The following is a 17,259-nucleotide window of genomic DNA, read 5'->3' as shown; positions in this document are numbered from 1 at the left end:
CCGGCTTGCTTGGCTCCTGTGGCTCAAGCTCCGGCTCCATTACAGGGGCTGTGGGGAGGGGTCTAACCTCCTCTTCCTCCTCCTGCCCCCTTTCTGGGGCCGGTGTGACCGAACACACTACGCCTCTCTGGGACTTAGCTATAGCTTGGGTGAGGTACTTGATTTGGTCCAGGCAGGGGCCGTGGTCCGTGGCCGGGGCTTGACTCGCCTCCTGCCACGTGAGCTTCCAGGCTGCCCTAACCTCCTTTAAATCCTCCCCCAACTCAGCGTTCTCTTGAGCATAGCGAGCATTTCTTTCTTGCAGCCTCAATGCTGCAGTTTGGGCTCCTGTTACCTGCGCCTGCAGGTACTCCTTGTAAATTCGAGAACTCTCTGCCTCCATAGCCCTTTCTCTCCTTTCGCCCGCTAGTTGCTCAAGTGCCTCAGCCAGCTTCTCTTCCACAGCTGCTATCTTTTCCTTTGCTACCTCCCCTGCTGCCCGAGCCTGCTCCTCTAAATCCAACACCTCGGCACGGGACCTTTCTTTTAAATCTACCACCTCTGCTTGGAGGGTCGCTACCTGCCTGTCGAGCAATTTTACTTGCTTTTCTAGGCACAGCAGCCAGACTGCCTTCTCCACATTAGCTTTGTGGTCTTTACCCTGCCTCTGGGCGTGCACTGCGCAGCAGGCCCATCACCCATGGTTTTCTAACATTGAGCTTGGTACAGATATAGTCTCCTAGTTTCTCCTTCATTCTAGTTTCTGGTTCAACCTCTGGACTGCTGTCTGTCACATTGTCTTTGCTTACACATTCTCCTACCTGGCTCGCCATTTTGTAAGGGGGGTTATCTTACACCCAGGTAGTCCTGGGTACCTCAGGCTGATGTACAGTCCCTGAGGAGTTTGGGGCTTTTGACTGTTTATAGCAAATCACAGTCCTCAGAGAATTTCTCTGAGTAAGTGTTTCTTGGTTGTTTATACCAGATACAACTCCAGGCAGAGTTTCAGCCTGTCCCACTTAATCTAACTGCTCATTCCCAATTGCAGCTCATCCCCCAAATTACTGGCGTGAGGTTTCGAATCCCACTTCCCCCACTACTGTTCTACAACACGAATTACAGCTTGGACATTTGTGACAGATTCAAATAGCAGTAACCAGAAGCAGACACCGGATAAAAGATACAACTCACTTTATTTGGACACGTGAAACACAAGCAAGGCAATAATCTCAGTACCGAACACCACACAGCACTTCCCACTGAAAGTTCCTTGATGTCTTTAAACCTGAACAAGTTCTTAAAACAGCACCTTAAACATAGAACTTTAAACTTAACCAATCGTCCTGGGAAGGGAAAAACATAGGGTGAAACCGAACTAAAATGACCTTAAACCCTATTCCTATTACCACCAGCCTCCCATCCTCCTATCACTAAGTGGGGTGATCCTCATTGAGGAAAGCTCATATTCACAGTCCCCTTTCGTACGGTTTTGAAAATGCTTTCGGTCCGGAACAGCGCGCTTTTCTCCCCCCTCGCTCTCCGGTCTCTGGTTCCGATGCCTCCGTGGTCCGCGGGCTTCTTCTTCCTTCCTTCTCGTCGGGCGTTCCTTCGACTCTGCCCCCACACGCACATGCTGTCTGTGAGATTCTCACCCCAGTTATACTGTATCTGGGCTTGAGAGTCCTTTGTCTTTAGATACCAATAATGGTCCGGTGATGGCTGTCCCTTTGTGTCCGGTCCGGTGCTCAAAGTGTGAGTAGGTGCGAAGTGTAGACTAGATTGTCCGTTAATCCTTTTCCTTTGTCTTGTTTGGCTTTGGAAGCTCCTGGCTCTGACCAGTCTGTTCCCTCTTTGTGAGGTTTGTTTTGGGTTGAGCTCTTGCCCTGTAGAGGTGTTGCATCTGGTGTTTTGGGTTGGGGTGACCAGGGCCTTTAGATGCTAATGGCCCCCAGTTCACCCTTCCTTCTGGAATGTTCTGTCGGTTGAGAATGATGTGTTGCCTTTTTAAAGAAAATGTTTTTCATGGGATCCAAAAATTCCTCCTTTCCGGGGTCCGGGGACCCCTTCCAACTCTGGGTAGAGGTTCTCGTATGGCCTCTCCCCAACTGGGAGACCCCCACCTTCCCCTCAGCTTAAACTAGAAATTACCACGCACACACATTTCAAAATCACACAGTTTAAACAGGTTTCTGGGGAAATGCCCCCTTAGCTCGGGCAATCTGCAGCTTTCTGGGACCCTGCTGTGTCCTTGGGATCCTTGTGACCCTTAAACCCTCTCCCTCTGCCCCTCTCCCTCTGCCCCTCTCTCTCCCTCTGCCCCGCTCTCTCCCTCTGCCCCTCTCTCTCCCTCTGCCCCTCTCTCTCCCTCTGCCCCGCTCTCTCCCTCTGCCCCTCTCCCTCTGCCCCTCTCTCTCCCTCTGCCCCTCTCTCTCCCTCTGCCCCTCTCTCTCCCTCTGCCCCGCTCTCTCCCTCTGCCCCGCTCTCTCCCTCTGCCCCGCTCTCTCCCTCCCTGCCCCCCCTCTCTCCCTCCCTGCCCCCCTCTCTCCCTCCCTGCCCCCCTCTCTCCCTCCCTGCCCCCCTCTCTCCCTCCCTGCCCCCCTCTCTCCCTCCCTGCCCCCCTCTCTCCCTCCCTGCCCCCCTCTCTCCCTCCCTGCCCCCCTCTCTCCCTCCCTGCCCCCCTCTCTCCCTCCCTGCCCCCCTCTCTCCCTCCCTGCCCCCCTCTCTCCCTCCCTGCCCCCCTCTCTCCCTCCCTGCCCCCCTCTCTCCCTCCCTGCCCCCCTCTCTCCCTCCCTGCCCCCCTCTCTCCCTCCCTGCCCCCCTCTCTCCCTCCCTGCCCCCTCTCTCTCCCTCCCTGCCCCCCTCTCTCCCTCCCTGCCCCCCTCTCTCCCTCCCTGCCCCCCCCCTCTCCCTCCCTGCCCCCCTCTCTCCCTCCCTGCCCCCCTCTCTCCCTCCCTGCCCCCCTCTCTCCCTCCCTGCCCCCCTCTCTCCCTCCCTGCCCCCCTCTCTCCCTCCCTGCCCCCCTCTCTCCCTCCCTGCCCCCCTCTCTCCCTCCCTGCCCCCCTCTCTCCCTCCCTGCCCCCCTCTCTCTCTCCCTCCCTGCCCCCTCTCTCTCTCCCTCCCTGCCCCCCTCTCTCCCTCCCTGCCCCCCTCTCTCCCTCCCTGCCCCCCTCTCTCCCTCCCTGCCCCCCTCTCTCCCTCCCTGCCCCCCTCTCTCCCTCCCTGCCCCCCTCTCTCCCTCCCTGCCCCCCTCTCTCCCTCCCTGCCCCCCTCTCTCCCTCCCTGCCCCCCTCTCTCCCTCCCTGCCCCCCTCTCTCTCTCCCTCCCTGCCCCCTCTCTCTCTCCCTCCCTGCCCCCCTCTCTCCCTCCCTGCCCCCCTCTCTCCCTCCCTGCCCCCCTCTCTCCCTCCCTGCCCCCCTCTCTCCCTCCCTGCCCCCCTCTCTCCCTCCCTGCCCCCCTCTCTCCCTCCCTGCCCCCCTCTCTCCCTCCCTGCCCCCCCCCCTCTCTCTCTGTGCTCGGGTCGATTTTCCTGGAGCCATCAGACGGGGTTTCAGGCATCGGGGGTGGGGGGAAATCGCTAAAAAAGGGGGTCGCGACCCCCCCCCCCCTGCCTGATTCCCCGCCCCGTCTGACTTTCACCGTGGCGTTTCAATCCAACCCGAATCAGTCCCACCCGCAGCTGGCGGGACTGGTCATCGGGAGCCTAATCACCAATAATTGGCATCTTTAATGCCATTTTAAGGGGCCCTTGCTATTTTCAGCCTTTTCCCACGCTAAACACGACTGGTGGGAACCCCGCTGATGAAACCTGGCGTGAACAATGTCGGCTTGCTTACTTTCAGCTGCAGGTCAATCAGGAAAGAGATTTAATCAGACAGCATTTGTAGGTTTCAGGACCTTCTTGTTTCAGGCTTGGGGCAACTTGTTCAAGGCTTAGGCACAGCTGTGGAAGGTTGGAGCCTCACACACTTCTCCAGTGTGACCTCCTGGGAAGCCCCTCTCGCCACCCTCACTCAGCGCTTCCTCAACTGAGGCACCTACCAGAAGCATGGGAGGCCTTTTTTTCCTTCCCCTCTTGGCATTAGAGGACTTCAGCCCCAATCGCGAAATGACACACGCCACAACTGCAGAAGTTGCCATCTGAAATTTTATTTACAATAACCAACTGATGGCATTTTAAAAATAAACACAGCATTTCACCCAAGTGACTACCCTTGTGACTATTTGTGCTTTATTTTTCTCTTACGCGTGCTCCTGCATAGTGGTTCCCCTGTGGCTTCAGCAGATGTAGAGGCCCCTTGCTCACTTTCCTGCTGCTCCTGTCTCGACACCTTTGGCGGGCGTCCTCTGGGGTGGTGAGCCTGTGAGGGCTCGCCAGCAGTCTGCTGCTCCTGCGGCTGTGCAGGGGCTGAGACCTCTATCTCCGTTGGGTGTGGACTCGCGGGGCTCTGCAGTGGCATGGAAGTGTGAGTGCTTGGAGAGGAGCCCCCACTTCCTTGAGGTCTGCCACCAACCTTCCTCTCATGGGTCAGGTCCCCCTCAGTGCCTGCAAGTGGCTTGAGAGCAGCTTGCTGCACATCAGGGGGGCCATGGGGACCCGTTTCTACAATGGCAGTCCTACTCAGAGGGCCTGCCATGAAGGTCTGGTTTCTCTGCTCAATAGCTGACCATCGCTCCTCCAGAGATGTCAGTCTATTCTGAACACTCACCATGTTTTCAACACTCTGGCGACTTAGCTCCTCCATGGCCGTAGCCATCCTCTCCTGTACTGTAGCCATCCTTTCCGTGGTGATGCGTTCATGCGCCAATGACTCCACAAAGGCTCTGCTCATGTTCGCTATGGACTCCTCCATTCGCTCCACTCGCAGCGACCCTGGAGACAAAACCTGCCAGAGACTCCTGCATCTGTGCATGGAGATCCATCACCTCTTCTCTTGCAGATGGACCCAGAGGCAGAGAGTCGACATGCAGCAGAGCTGAGCTGGCAGAGTCCTGCGCCCTCCGACGAGGACTCTCCACTGCTGTCCCTGTCTCCACCATCTGCTGATGCTCACTTGTGAGCTGTGATACACCAGGTGACAACACTACTCTATCTTGCGAAGGTCCCAACGAGGTGTGAGTATCTGCGCTGGTGCTGGGTGCGCCCTCAGAGGTGGGAGCTTCCTCGGGCGTCTGGCTGCTCAGCCTCTTCCTCCTCCACAGTGGGGACGGGGGCTTCGTATGATCCTGTGGGGGAGTAAAGGAAAGAGTTACAGATGTGATGCCAAGGTTACATGCACATTGGATTTTGCAGATGTTCATAAGTCCAAATAATGTAGCTTCAGAATCATAATAGCGACTCATGCTATGTCAATGAGAGATGGAAAACTATTCTGTCACCAGCTTGCGGGCCTGCCCCTGTCTCTCCCCAGCTTCCGCAGCCACATCAGCCCCGACAATTTCCAGGACTCCTTCCTCCCAGGGGGTCAGGTGGGCTATTGAGGGTGGGCCTCCTCCAGTCCTGACTTGCTTTCTGTTGTTGTGAGCTCTCTTTTCCTGCAATGAGGGAGGCAAGTGGAGTTTGAGTGAGTGTAGAGATTGCATAGCATAGATACTTAGAGGGAGACAAAGATGGTGTGAGGCTGCAAGACCAAGGGCCCTCCCTGTGTGTTGTCAGTTGTGCTCAAAGCATCAGAGTGAGAGGGAATGTGAAGGCTGCATAGTGGAATAGTTATGTGAACGTGAGCATAGAGAGAGAGGGAATGGCTAAGGGTGCATGGATGTGACTGTGAAGTGGGATGTGGAGGAAGAGAGTACTAAAGCTGAGTGCTGGTGGGGAAAGGCAATGGGGATCAGTTTAAGGGTGATGGAAACTTCATACTTACTTTTCCTGTACGGTGAATGTCATGGAATCGCTTCCGACACTGTATCCAGGTTCTTCTGGTGACTCCCAGCGAGTTGACATCTGTTGCCACCTGCATCCATGCAGCCTTGGTCTCAGTGGGAGGCCTCTTCCTCCCTGACCTAGGGAAGAGGACCTCCCTGTGGGCCCTCACCCCATCCAATAATGCCTGCAGTGAAGCCTCGTCGAATTTGCTGCCAGCTTGGTGTCTGGCACTGGCCACAGCTGCTGCAGGCTCCTCTGCCATCCTGTATGGTTCGTATGGAAGCCTGCAGAGGTTGCAATGCTTGCTATAGACTTTAAAAGCACCACGAATTATGACATCATACTGTGGGGCTTTCTGACTGGAAATAGTCAATTAGCAAGGGTTCCCACACGCTCTCTGTCTATGTCTCTGTCTCTGTCTCTGTCTCTTTCTCTCTCCCCGTCTCTCTCTCTCTCTCTGTGTGTGTCTCGCTCGCTCTCTCTCTCCCCCTCTCTCCCTACCCCGCAGTCTCTCGCTCACTCTCTCCCTCTCTCTCCCCTACCCCCGTCTCCTGCGCCCTGCCCCTTCCCCCCCTGCCCCTTCCCCCCCTGCCCCTTCCCCCCCCTGCCCCTTCCCCCCCCTGCCCCTTCCCCCCCCTGCCCCTTCCCCCCCTGCCCCTTCCCGCCCCTCCCCTTCCCCGCCCCCCTTCCTGCCCCCCGCCCCCCTTCCCCCCGCCGCCCCTTCCTCCCCCGCCGCCCCTTCCTCCCCCCCCGCCCCTTCCTCCCCCCCCACCCGCCCCTTCCTCCCCCCCCCCGCCCCTTCCTCCCCCCCTCTGCTCCTTCCCCCGCCCCACCCCTCTCTTGTCTCTCACCGTGACTCCTTGTCTGGCTGTCTGACACTCTGTGTGCCTGTGTGTCTATCTCTGTTCCCTCCCCCTCCCCACCTCTGCCCCCCCCCCTCCGTTCCCCCCTCCCCTGTCTGCACTGCAGGGATCGAGGCAAATCTGCAGACTGCAGGCAGGATTTATTCCAACAGTTATGCTGGAAATACACAGCAGGTTTACTGTTTTTGAAAAAGGAAGCATCAGGTTATTGTCTGTGGGTCAGTCCCTGCATTGAAGAGATTTCACAAAGGGCTTGCAGCAGAATGTTTCGCTTCAGTGCACCATTTCATCGTGCCTGTGCCAATTAGCATGTTCTCTCTGATGACATGTGGATTCTGGATGGATTATAGTTCCACAGACACCAGCACCCCACCCGCCCATTACCCAGAATCTTCCACTCTCCCCCACCTTGGCCAGAACGCAGACTCTTGTGTGTGTGCATGCATGCCATCACTCACTCACACGCAGGCGCGTAATGATGCTGCTTTTGAATGAGAGGGGGCCAGTACCTGAGGAGAGGGAACCCTTTACAATCTCAGCTGGCATGGGGTCCAGGAAGGGAAGTTGGGTAGCCAGCAGTTTAGTGGGAATAGGGTCGAGAGAGCAGGAAGGGAGTCTCATGGATGAGATATTCCAGTCTCATTTTTGTATTGAGACCTTGGGCTGGATTTTCATTCAGGAGTCTGGTAGGAGACAGGACTACAACTTTTGGGGTTGTAGTCCTGCCTCCATCGAGATGTGGCCAATCCACGCGATTTTAACTTGATTGGCCTTGTTGAGCCCGCCCAGTGGGCTCAGCAGGCCAATTAAGGGCCACCCGGCAACAGGTGACATCACAGACTGAAATTTCATCTGTCAAGAGGTTTTGACAAATGAAATATCAGCGTTTCACAGCTGTTTGAAGCTGTCAAACACTGACAGTCTTACTTCTAACCTGAGTCCTTCTCCACAGACTCGGTTAGAAATCTCTCCTGCACAGAAAGCTGAAGGCTGTCACTTTTGACAGTTCGCAGCCATTCTGCTTTCTGTGCCGGTGAGATAAGGGACTCCCGAGACCTAAAGGAAGGCTGAAAAGGTCATTTAAACTTCTTTAAACACTTTAGACACACCAAACACACTTACCTTTGCACTCATGCACACATCACTCACCTGAACACCGACATCTCGACCCCTCCAAGTCCTTCAACCCGACGGCCCACCTCGCAAACTTGGCGTGGTTTGGAGCCATCGGGAATCCCACACTTCAGCATTAAAAATAGGGATTAGGCTAAAAACTGCCTGTTTACCTGTTAACAGGCAGTTAATTGGCACTAATCCCTTCCCGCCTCGGGTAGGCGGGTCCCAGCCTCCTTTGAAACTGGCACGGAGGTGGGTTGGGTGCGGGATGGGGTCGGGACCCCTGATTTCGGGATTTTAACCCCCCACACACCTCCAATCCTGACTCCACGGCCCAATGAAAATCCTACCCCTTGTGTCACACACACTTCGAAGAGGCGTCAGTGATTGCCGCTGATCAAACTGTCGCCAGCTCTCGGTGAGGGAGCTGAGTGCGCCTGTTGTATATCAGTTTGTCCCTTGAATACTCCTTGTTCAGAAGGACAAACTGTTCAATGATTTTCAGTGAGATGAGCCCATCTTTACTGTACCGTTTAGTGTCCAACGTGAGATTGGAGTAATATGCCAAAGTATAAGGTTGGTCACTTCTGACACCGGTTCTGTGTCGAGGTTGATTGGGTATTGGAGGGTGGATTTTGTTTGAGATAGTGTTCCAGTGATGTGTGTGTGCCATGCGCCCTTCCTGACTTTCAGGGTTGTTTTTATCTTTGTGGTTGTTACAGAACTTTAATCATTAACCACTTTGACTGTATCTGATCAACTTGGGCAGATTCATTGTGAAAGTTTTGCCAGTTTTATCCTTTTCATCTTCGCAGACCTTCCAACTCTCCCTCATTTCACAAGATCACAAGATGAAGGCCATGCGGCCCATCTTGATTCACATGTCGTCTATTTTCCTTCCTATGTGCCGTACTTTACACTTACCTGCATTAAATCCCATCTGCCATTGTTCTGCCCACTTACATATTTTGTCCAACTCAGTCTGCAATTTATGAGTTGCTTCTGCTGGTTCCACTCTTCCGAATAGTTTGGGATCATCAGCAAACTTGACCACTTTACATTGAGTGTCTGAATCCAGGTTATTTATGTAAATTAGAAACAGCAGTGGTCCCAGCACTGAGCCCTAAAGTACCCCATTCAGTACTTCTCCCCACTCCGACATAACTCCTTTAATGAATACTTGCAGTTTCCTACCCTTTAGCCATTCTCATTGTTTACCCTGAATTCCCCACAACTTTGAGTTTAATTAATAGCCTTTCATGTGGAACTTTATCAAAAGTCTTTTGAAAGTTGAGGTGGATCACATCATGGGGCTTACAACAGTTCACTTGGAGTGTAGCTTCCTTGAAGAAGCTGAGAGTCTGGTCAGGCAGGATCTTCCCCTTCTGAATCTGTGCTGACTGCTGTTAACTAGGTTATTGTGTACAGATATTCCCCAAGTTTTCTCCTGATAATCGATTGTAATTTTACGTGGAACGGAAGTCAGACTGATGGGTCTAAAGTTGTCCCAAGTACAGTAGGTGAGCGGGCAGTGCTTGACCCTCTGCAGCACCTGATCCTCCTCCCTGCCCCCACCCTGTTCCGTCTCATCCAAGCAAATGTTTGACAGTGTGTGAGCAGTGTGTTCCAGCCAGTGCTGCCAAGTACAGCTGAAGGTCAGTGGCTGTTTGGACATTGATGTTAAAAGGGCAGGCCTCTCTTCTGGCTGTAGTACATGCACAGGGTTAAGATCAGTTGTTGCCAGCTGGTTTCTGCAACATTACAGTCTGGCTAATATTTGCACCTCAGGCCAAGGTACAGACTTGCATTGGTCTTAACAACAACTTGTATTTATAGAGCGCTTTTAACATAGTAAAACGTCCCAAGGCGCTTCACAGGAGCCACATAGAGATGTTAGGACAGGTGACTAAAAGCTTGATCAAAGAGGTAGGTTTTAAGGAGCGTCTTAAACAAGGAGAGAGGCGGAGAGGTTTAGGAAGAGAATTCCAGAGCTTAGGGCCTGCTGTTTATTGCTTTCGCTGCTCCTTTAAGACACTCCTTAAAACCTACCTCTTTGACCAAACTTTTAGTCACCTGACCTAATATCTCCTCCTTTGGCTCGGTGTCAATTTTTGTCTAATTACACTTCCGTGAAGCTCCTTGGGATGTTTTACTACATTAAAGATGCTATATAAATGCAAGTTGTTGCTGCTGTTGCATGTGGATGGGGACTTATCAGAAAGCTATGTGTGAAACAAGCCATCTCATTCAAACATCCTATACAATTGAAAGAATGAAGTTTAGAATGCAATGTTTTTGTTAATTGTCTTTGTTTCACTTTTAAAAGGATTTGGAATGCTACTGCTGTGACTCAGTTTACCTTAATCAGTCTGAAGCCAGCAGAGAAACTGGGCTAGTTTCACCTTGATGGAGTTTTGTCACAAAAGAAACAAACATCTGTTTTCAATGTTCAATGCATGTTGAGAGATGGCTAAGGGAGAGGCGTCTTAAGTGTTCAGAAATATTGTGAAGAACAGTCACGTTTGTACTTATTGTAAATATCTTGTTTATATTGAGCTCTGTTCATTTACCTGTTTAATGTTAAATAAATTTGTCTGTTGGTTTATAGCCTAAGCCGCAGTCTGAAAGGATATAATTTTCCACCTGCTGAGGGTGAGGAGCTCATGTTGTGGCACATGATACATTCCAGTAAGCCAGAGTACAGTGACGAGGCTTCTCTGATTGATCCCTGGGTCTCACTACTTTGGATATTGGGCAGGTAAAGGTTTGTAGGGGATGTGAGGTCTGCTTATGGGAGTGATCAGTGACGCTAGACCCAAGACGAATACCTAGCACAAGAAAAATATAACTGCAGTCAAGCAACTAAACTAGAGCAATGGTACCGATAATTACAGACTGAGTTTAATTATTAAATCTTGTGCCAAAAATTTTATTTTAAAAGTTTAATAGGTCACTGGTGAACCACTGCTAATTCTAACCTTTAACAGTGAAGGAAAGTCACGTAGGTTTTTTTTTTGTTCAAAGTGCTCACTGTTTTATACTGGAAAATAGATATGAAAATACTGACTTAAAAAAAAAATCTCGTTGCTACGGAGCCCACCTGGGACTGTCTGTCCTGGACAGCTCACTGACAGGTAGGAGTGCAGGTGTTCGGGAGCATCTCCGGTTATTACAACCAGACTAGCAACTTGAGAACCAACAGGCACTTGACCCTTGGCTGTCTGACCCTCGGAACGTCCCATGAACTGGTTCACCTTGAAGGGGTTTTCACAATGTTGGAAGGCTCCAGATATCACTAAATGGCATTAGTTAGGAGACTTGGATGCGCGAATGAGAGATAAACAGAATCTGTGTAATTTGCAGGGCTATGTGGAAAATGCAGGGGACTGGGACTAGTTGGATAGCTCTACCAAAGAGCAGGCATGATAGGCTGAATGGCCTCCTTCTGTGCGGTATAATTCTATGATTCTAATTATCTGGATATTTGCTTCGTAGTTTTTTGGGAGCTGCTTTGATTTGAGGAGAGTTTTCAAGTCAATCTCTCTCTCTCTCTCTCTCTCTCAGTACTTTACCTCAGTATCAGCCTTGGTTCAATGGATAACACTCTTGCCCGAGGCAGACGGTTGTCAGTTCAAGTCCCACTCCAGGACTTGAACACCTAATCTACAATGACACTTCAGTGCAGTACTAAGGGAGCGCTGCACTGTCTGAGGTGCCTTCTTTCAGATGAGACGTTAAACCGAAGCCCCACTTGCCCTCCCGGGTGGATGTAAAAAAATCCTATGGCACTATTTAAAGAAGAGCAGGGGCGTTCTCCCTGGTGCCCTGACCAATATTTATCCCTCAACCAACATCATTAAATCAGAATATATGGTCATTTATTGCATTGCTGTTTGTGGGAGCTTGCTGTGCACAAATTGACTGCCACAACAGTGACTGCACCTCAAAGGTACTTCATTAGCTGTAAAGCACTTTGGAATGTCCTGAGGTGATGAAAGGCGCTATAGAAATGCAAATTCTCTTTCCTTTCTCCTGTGGATCAGAGCTGTGTCGTGTACCCTGGGTATAAAGATAGACCACCTCTATCTCCAATATCATTGCTTCCCTCCCTGTGTGTGTAGCTCTCAGTAATTGGAATGCCCTCATTTCTCTCCCAGCATGGCAGCAGGTGGAAGAGGAGCTCGGAGCCAGCCAGCGGCCGGAGAACGGGCAGAGCGCTCACAGGCCGGTGCAGTACGTGGAGAAAACACCAAACCAAAACTTGAAGAGTAGGTGCCACGGGTAACCGTGAATATATACACCTTACAGAGGGGTGGATATTGTCTGGGCTTTCCAACCCTCCAGGGTTGTTCTGAAGTGTCCAAGAATTAAAGATTTATTTCCTGGCCAAAGCTGCGAGCAACCCGGGAGAAACACCATAGAGACATACGAAAATGGTTGGTAGTCCATCAAGCCTGCCCCACACCATGATGGCTGGACTATTGTGGCTAAACGCTTCTGCCCTCCCCAACCTCTCCCCATATAAATATTGTCGAGGACACCGGGGAGAACTCCAGTGTTCTTCGAAATAGTGCCATGGGATCTTTTACCTGAGAGGGCAGACGAGGCCTCGGTTTAACATCTCATCCAAAAGACGGCACCTCCAACAGTGCAGCACACCCTCAGTACTACACTGGAGTATCAGCCTGGATTATGGGCTCTAGTGTCTGGAGTGGGACTTGAACCCACAACCTTCTGACTCAGAGTGACAAGGATTAAAATGGATTGGGTTTTTTATTTCATTTTCTTTCAACGGTTATGTTTATTAGTTACAAAAATATCGGAGAAGGGTTTAAAAAAAAGTTTTTTGAGTGGGTGGGGCAGTTGGAGGGGGAGGTCAGGTGATAAAACCTCCAGGAATGTATCCAATGAGAGTTGGCGGCCCCTTGGCTCAGCTGGTTTATCCAGCCTGAGGCTCAGCCACAGACTGGTTGAATCCTCAGTCAGTGCTGAATTAGCTGATCTGGGCTGAGCTTGCAGGGGAGGCTACAATTAGCCTCTGGGATGGACAGGGGAGACATCGGCCAGGGTCATCGATCCTGATCACTGCAGTGGCCCCGGCTGGAAGTGACCACAACTGCAGGCCAACTGAGCACAGATCTGGCGTGGCTCTGCTGCCCTCTGTGGGGAAAATAGCTGAATAACACTCTCGGAGCTCACACGTGAAGAATTGTGATGGGTACTACAAGTGATAGGGCGCTGTGTATCTAACCTATGCTGTACCTGCCCTGGGAGTGTTTGATGGGACAGTGTAGAGGGAGTTTTACTCTGTATCTAATCCGTGCTGTACCTGCCCCGGGAGTGTTTGATGGGACACTGTAGAGGGAGCTTTACTCTGTATCTAACCCGTGCTGTACCTGCCCTGGGAGTGTTTCATGGGACAACAACAACATGTAGCAAAACGTCGCAAGGTGCTGCACAGGAGTATTAAGACAAAAAATTTGACACCGAGCCACATAAGGAGAAATTAGGGCAGGTGACCAAAAGCTTGGACAAAGAGGTAGGTTTTTAAGGAGCGTCTTAAAGGAGGAAAGAGGCGGAGAGGTTTAGACAGGGAATTCCAGAGCTTGGGGCCACCAATGGTTGAGCGATTATAATCAGGGATGCTCAAGAAGGCACAATTAGAGGAGCGCAGATACCTTGGGTGGGTTGTGGGGCTGGAGGAGATTACAGAGATGGAGGGGCGAAGCTATGGAGGGATTTGAAAACAAGGATGAGAATTTTGAAATAGAGGCGCTGCTTAACCGGGTGCCAATGTAGGTCAGTGACCACAGGGGTGATGGACGAACGGGACTTGGTGCAAGTTAGGACACATGCAGCAGAGTTTTAGATCACCTCAAGTTTAGGTAGGGTAGAATGTGCGAGGCCAACCAGGAGCGCATTGGACAGTGCATCAAACCCCTGTTGTACCTGCCCTGGGAGTGTTTGATGGGACAGTGTAGAGGGAGCTTGGGAACTTTACTTTGTATCAAACCCATGTTGTACCTGCCCTGGGAGTGTTTGATGCTGAACACTTGATGTAAATGAAGAAATGTTGTGAAAGTATGTGAGGGGTTTCTTGTGGTCGCGAGTCTCCTGGGATTCCTGCACTGTTTCTGCAGGTGCTGTTAAAATGTTGCCCACTTTTGTTTCCCAGACTTTGTCCCGATCGACCTGGAAGAGTGGTGGGCGAAGCAGTTCCTGGCAAATATCCAGAACTCGTCCTAAAGTCCATCGGGGATGGCCTCCTTTAACAGGGCAGAGCGTCAGCAGCCAGTTAACACTCGGACACAGATCTCTCCCTACTCTCAGTGATTCACAAACGATGAAGACATTTTTGTAAAACCTGGATCAACTGGGATTCTCTGCAGCGACCATTGACCTTCGACCTCTTGGCTTCAGCTGGGTGAATTTCCCCTGCCTTTGAGCAATAAAGCAGCAAGTCTGTGAGCAAGACCACCAGAGACGTCTTTACATAGCGTTTCAGAAGATATTTTTTATTTTGTTCTTAAAGGGTCATTACGTGCTTTGTCTGTACCAGCGTACACCTGGTGACATCCTGAAGTGTCTGGCCTCAGGTTACAGCTACACCCACCTTGTGACTTGAGTGGAATGGAGAGAAAAGCACCAAAAAACTGTCCGGGGCGGTGAATTGGACATGACACAGGGGCTCTTGATCAGGAGCGCACGCTCCCATCCCACTCAAAGCAGTTCAAGGAACGACAGTTTTGAAAACTGCCCCCCTCCCCCAAGGAGGTGACGCCCCTTTAAGATTCGTCCTGACCTCTGCAGAGATTTAGTTTCCATTTTCTGACCTGTTTCGTGCCATCTCTTAAGATCAGCAGTAGCCCCTGGCTTGCAAGCGAGAAATTCCTGTTTTGTCAATGCTACAGAATGTTGTGGTTTTTGAGTTCTGAAATGGGGAAGCCTCTTGAACGAATCATGTTCTCTTTTCCCCCTCCCCCTGAGCATTTGTGGATTTTAAACACTTTGACTGTGTTGATAGAGGTGGCGGCAGATTTCAGCGCACTGTCCAATCTGCCATGGTAACAGCTCCCTCTGTGACATTGAGCTGCTCGTGAACACCCTGCTACCGACGTGCTGAGGACTGGAGTTGAAATGGTGGCGGTTGGTCACCCTTCTTCCCTCCTCCAGCAGAACAACCTTCTCCTACCTGTCGCATCAGCCCCTCAATAAGGGAGGGGGGGGGGGGGGTGACTCCTCTGTAATGCCAGTACATACAGGACAGCAGTGGCTGTCGGTCAGTTAGTGGGGACCCACTGGAACAGGTCTCGGATGTGAACGATAAACACGCCCCAACAGGTGCTTGCCCGTCACAGGAATCTGTATTCAAACAAGGCCCCAGCTGGGGGCAAGGGTTGGGAACACCTTACAATTCCTGACCCAACAGGAAGAGCATAGTCAGATGGAAGGGCTCTGCGCTGTGTGGTGCTGGCACTTTGCTGTACGGAGAGAGGGTGACGGGCAGGGGCTGTTTAAAGGGACACAGTTACCATTGATAAAATGTCTCAGAAGCATCGCTGGACTGGGCAGAAAATCTTTGAATGTAAAACTCCTACAGACGTGGTAAATGATGCAGTGCCGGTCTGTTGCTGATCTGCAGGACTTATTTGTAACTACAGGCAGAAATCTGCAGTACGAGTTTAATCAGATGTCAGTCTCTCCCTGCCTCCATTTTAATATAGATTGAAGTTGCTCGTTCAATTCTCTTTCTTTTCAGCTGGCTGCATCTCCCATTCCCGAGCATAGTGTTCAGATGCTCCGTGAACCTGAAGCTGTATGGGGGGTGGTGTTTACAGTACTGTGGGAGCTCCAATGTTAGTAAAGGGGGGTGGGCAGGTGGTACTTGTGATTTAAAAGCCGCCTGCTGTGACAATGTGCGGCTCAGCGAATGGCCTCCGACGTACTCGCACCGCCTTATTCACTGCTGCCTTAACGTCCAGTGAAGCCGAGGAGCCAATGGTAGAGCTCTGGCTAAACGACAGGTAGACCAGCACTTGAAACTACCAATCACAACGTGGCCTTCTGACAGCGTTCCTCAGATTTATGACCAGTCGCGGGGTCGGGGGGGCTCTGCCCCTCCGTGGGGGGGGGTGTGCTGTGTATTTTTAGATGATAAGGTACACCTGGGCTATGGGCCTGTTGAGCACCTCAATGCGTCGTACTTAATGAAGAGAAACATTTAAAACAGCCCTCTGATCCCAGTTAACACAATCTCCTCAGGACGTCTCGCTTTCCCTCCATTATCCTCCTGTTTTATTTCTATAACCTTCATGGTGGCTCGTAGCTACTTCCTGTTGAGACACCTGGTTCGATGACATTATTGGCGATACCTCTTATGTAACATTCTGCCCTTTCCGCCCTATTTACATCTTCCTTTTCTAATACAACCTCCTGGGCCGTGCTGTCCAACTGGAGGAATCCCAGCTCCAAACCGAGCGGCAGAAAATGGTGCAGGAACCCCGTGGTGTGATGGGATAACTCTTCCCCAAAGAAACAGGACATTATTTTAATTGGGATTTTCAGTTGCTTTAATGAAAGCTCTAACAATATAGTGGGGGGTGGAGGGGAAAGAGGGAGAACAACCTGTAGTACAGGATCCTTTAAATGGTATTGAGCAGGTGTCAGTCCCTTTAAATGTTTGAAGGGTGGCATGCCCATGACCATGTTGGATTGGATACTCTGCTTTGGACATATAAAGTGGCAACAAATGGGAATTGCACCTAATTTTAATTTTCTACCCTATGTGAACAGAAGATTAAATGAATTCTAAATCTTCCACTGCCACACTGGGTGGGGTACTGACCTGTCGCCTGTACATTAAGAGCCCCGTGCAGTGTGTACAGGGACAGCGTGGGGATTTGGCTATGTGACGGAATCAAAATTCTTGTGTAACGAGCTGAGCAGTGTATTTATTAATGTTTTTCTAACTATGCAATGAGTTCTATTTTCTTACACCATTACTGTAGGATAAGAAAGGGAAGGATTGCATCAGTTAAATCAGTGAGCTGAAGGGGGCAGGACTCTGGAGAGAGGTCCATGTTTTGAAGGCCCTATCTGGTAGCCAGAGGGCAAAGTGCGACCGAAGCACAGTCCAGGTGTGACACTTAAGTGAACGCGCATCTCTGAGCCTGTGTAAATGTAAAAATGATATCAAGCTGGATGATTAACCTGAAAGGAAAATTAAAAAAATAAAATCAAGTTTGTTTACCCAATCTTCTTCAAGCAGCTTTGATCTCCAGGATTAAACTATCCCACAATTTATAAGGGGTTTTGTGTTTGGGTGGGTAGATATTACTCTGTATCTAACCCGTGCTGTGTCTTCCCTGGGAGTGTTTGATGGCCAGTGTTTAAGGTGACAAAAATCCGACCGACAGAGCATTGCGGTGCTTTACTCTG

General features: G+C 51.1%; 1 protein-coding gene across 1 annotated transcript in view; it reads left to right on the top strand.

Moving 5' to 3' along the window:
• Positions 1-17,061, top strand: part of mcrip2 (MAPK regulated corepressor interacting protein 2) — a 28,045-nt gene extending 10,984 nt beyond the window's left edge. The window contains exons 4-5 of the mRNA XM_086000935.1: positions 11,979-12,089; positions 13,997-17,061. Of these exons, the coding sequence (XP_085857061.1) occupies positions 11,979-12,089; positions 13,997-14,067 (182 nt within the window). The 3' untranslated portion in view covers positions 14,068-17,061. The remainder of the gene's footprint in view (positions 1-11,978; positions 12,090-13,996) is intronic.
• The last annotated feature ends 198 nt before the right edge of the window (positions 17,062-17,259 follow it).

The sequence above is a fragment of the Somniosus microcephalus genome, chromosome 11, assembly GCF_052327205.1.
Source record: "Somniosus microcephalus isolate GS21.2 chromosome 11, FLI_Smic_1.0, whole genome shotgun sequence".
NCBI lineage: Eukaryota > Metazoa > Chordata > Chondrichthyes > Squaliformes > Somniosidae > Somniosus > Somniosus microcephalus.
Note: the sequence above shows the minus strand (reverse complement) of the source record. Positions and strands in the feature narration are given on the sequence as shown.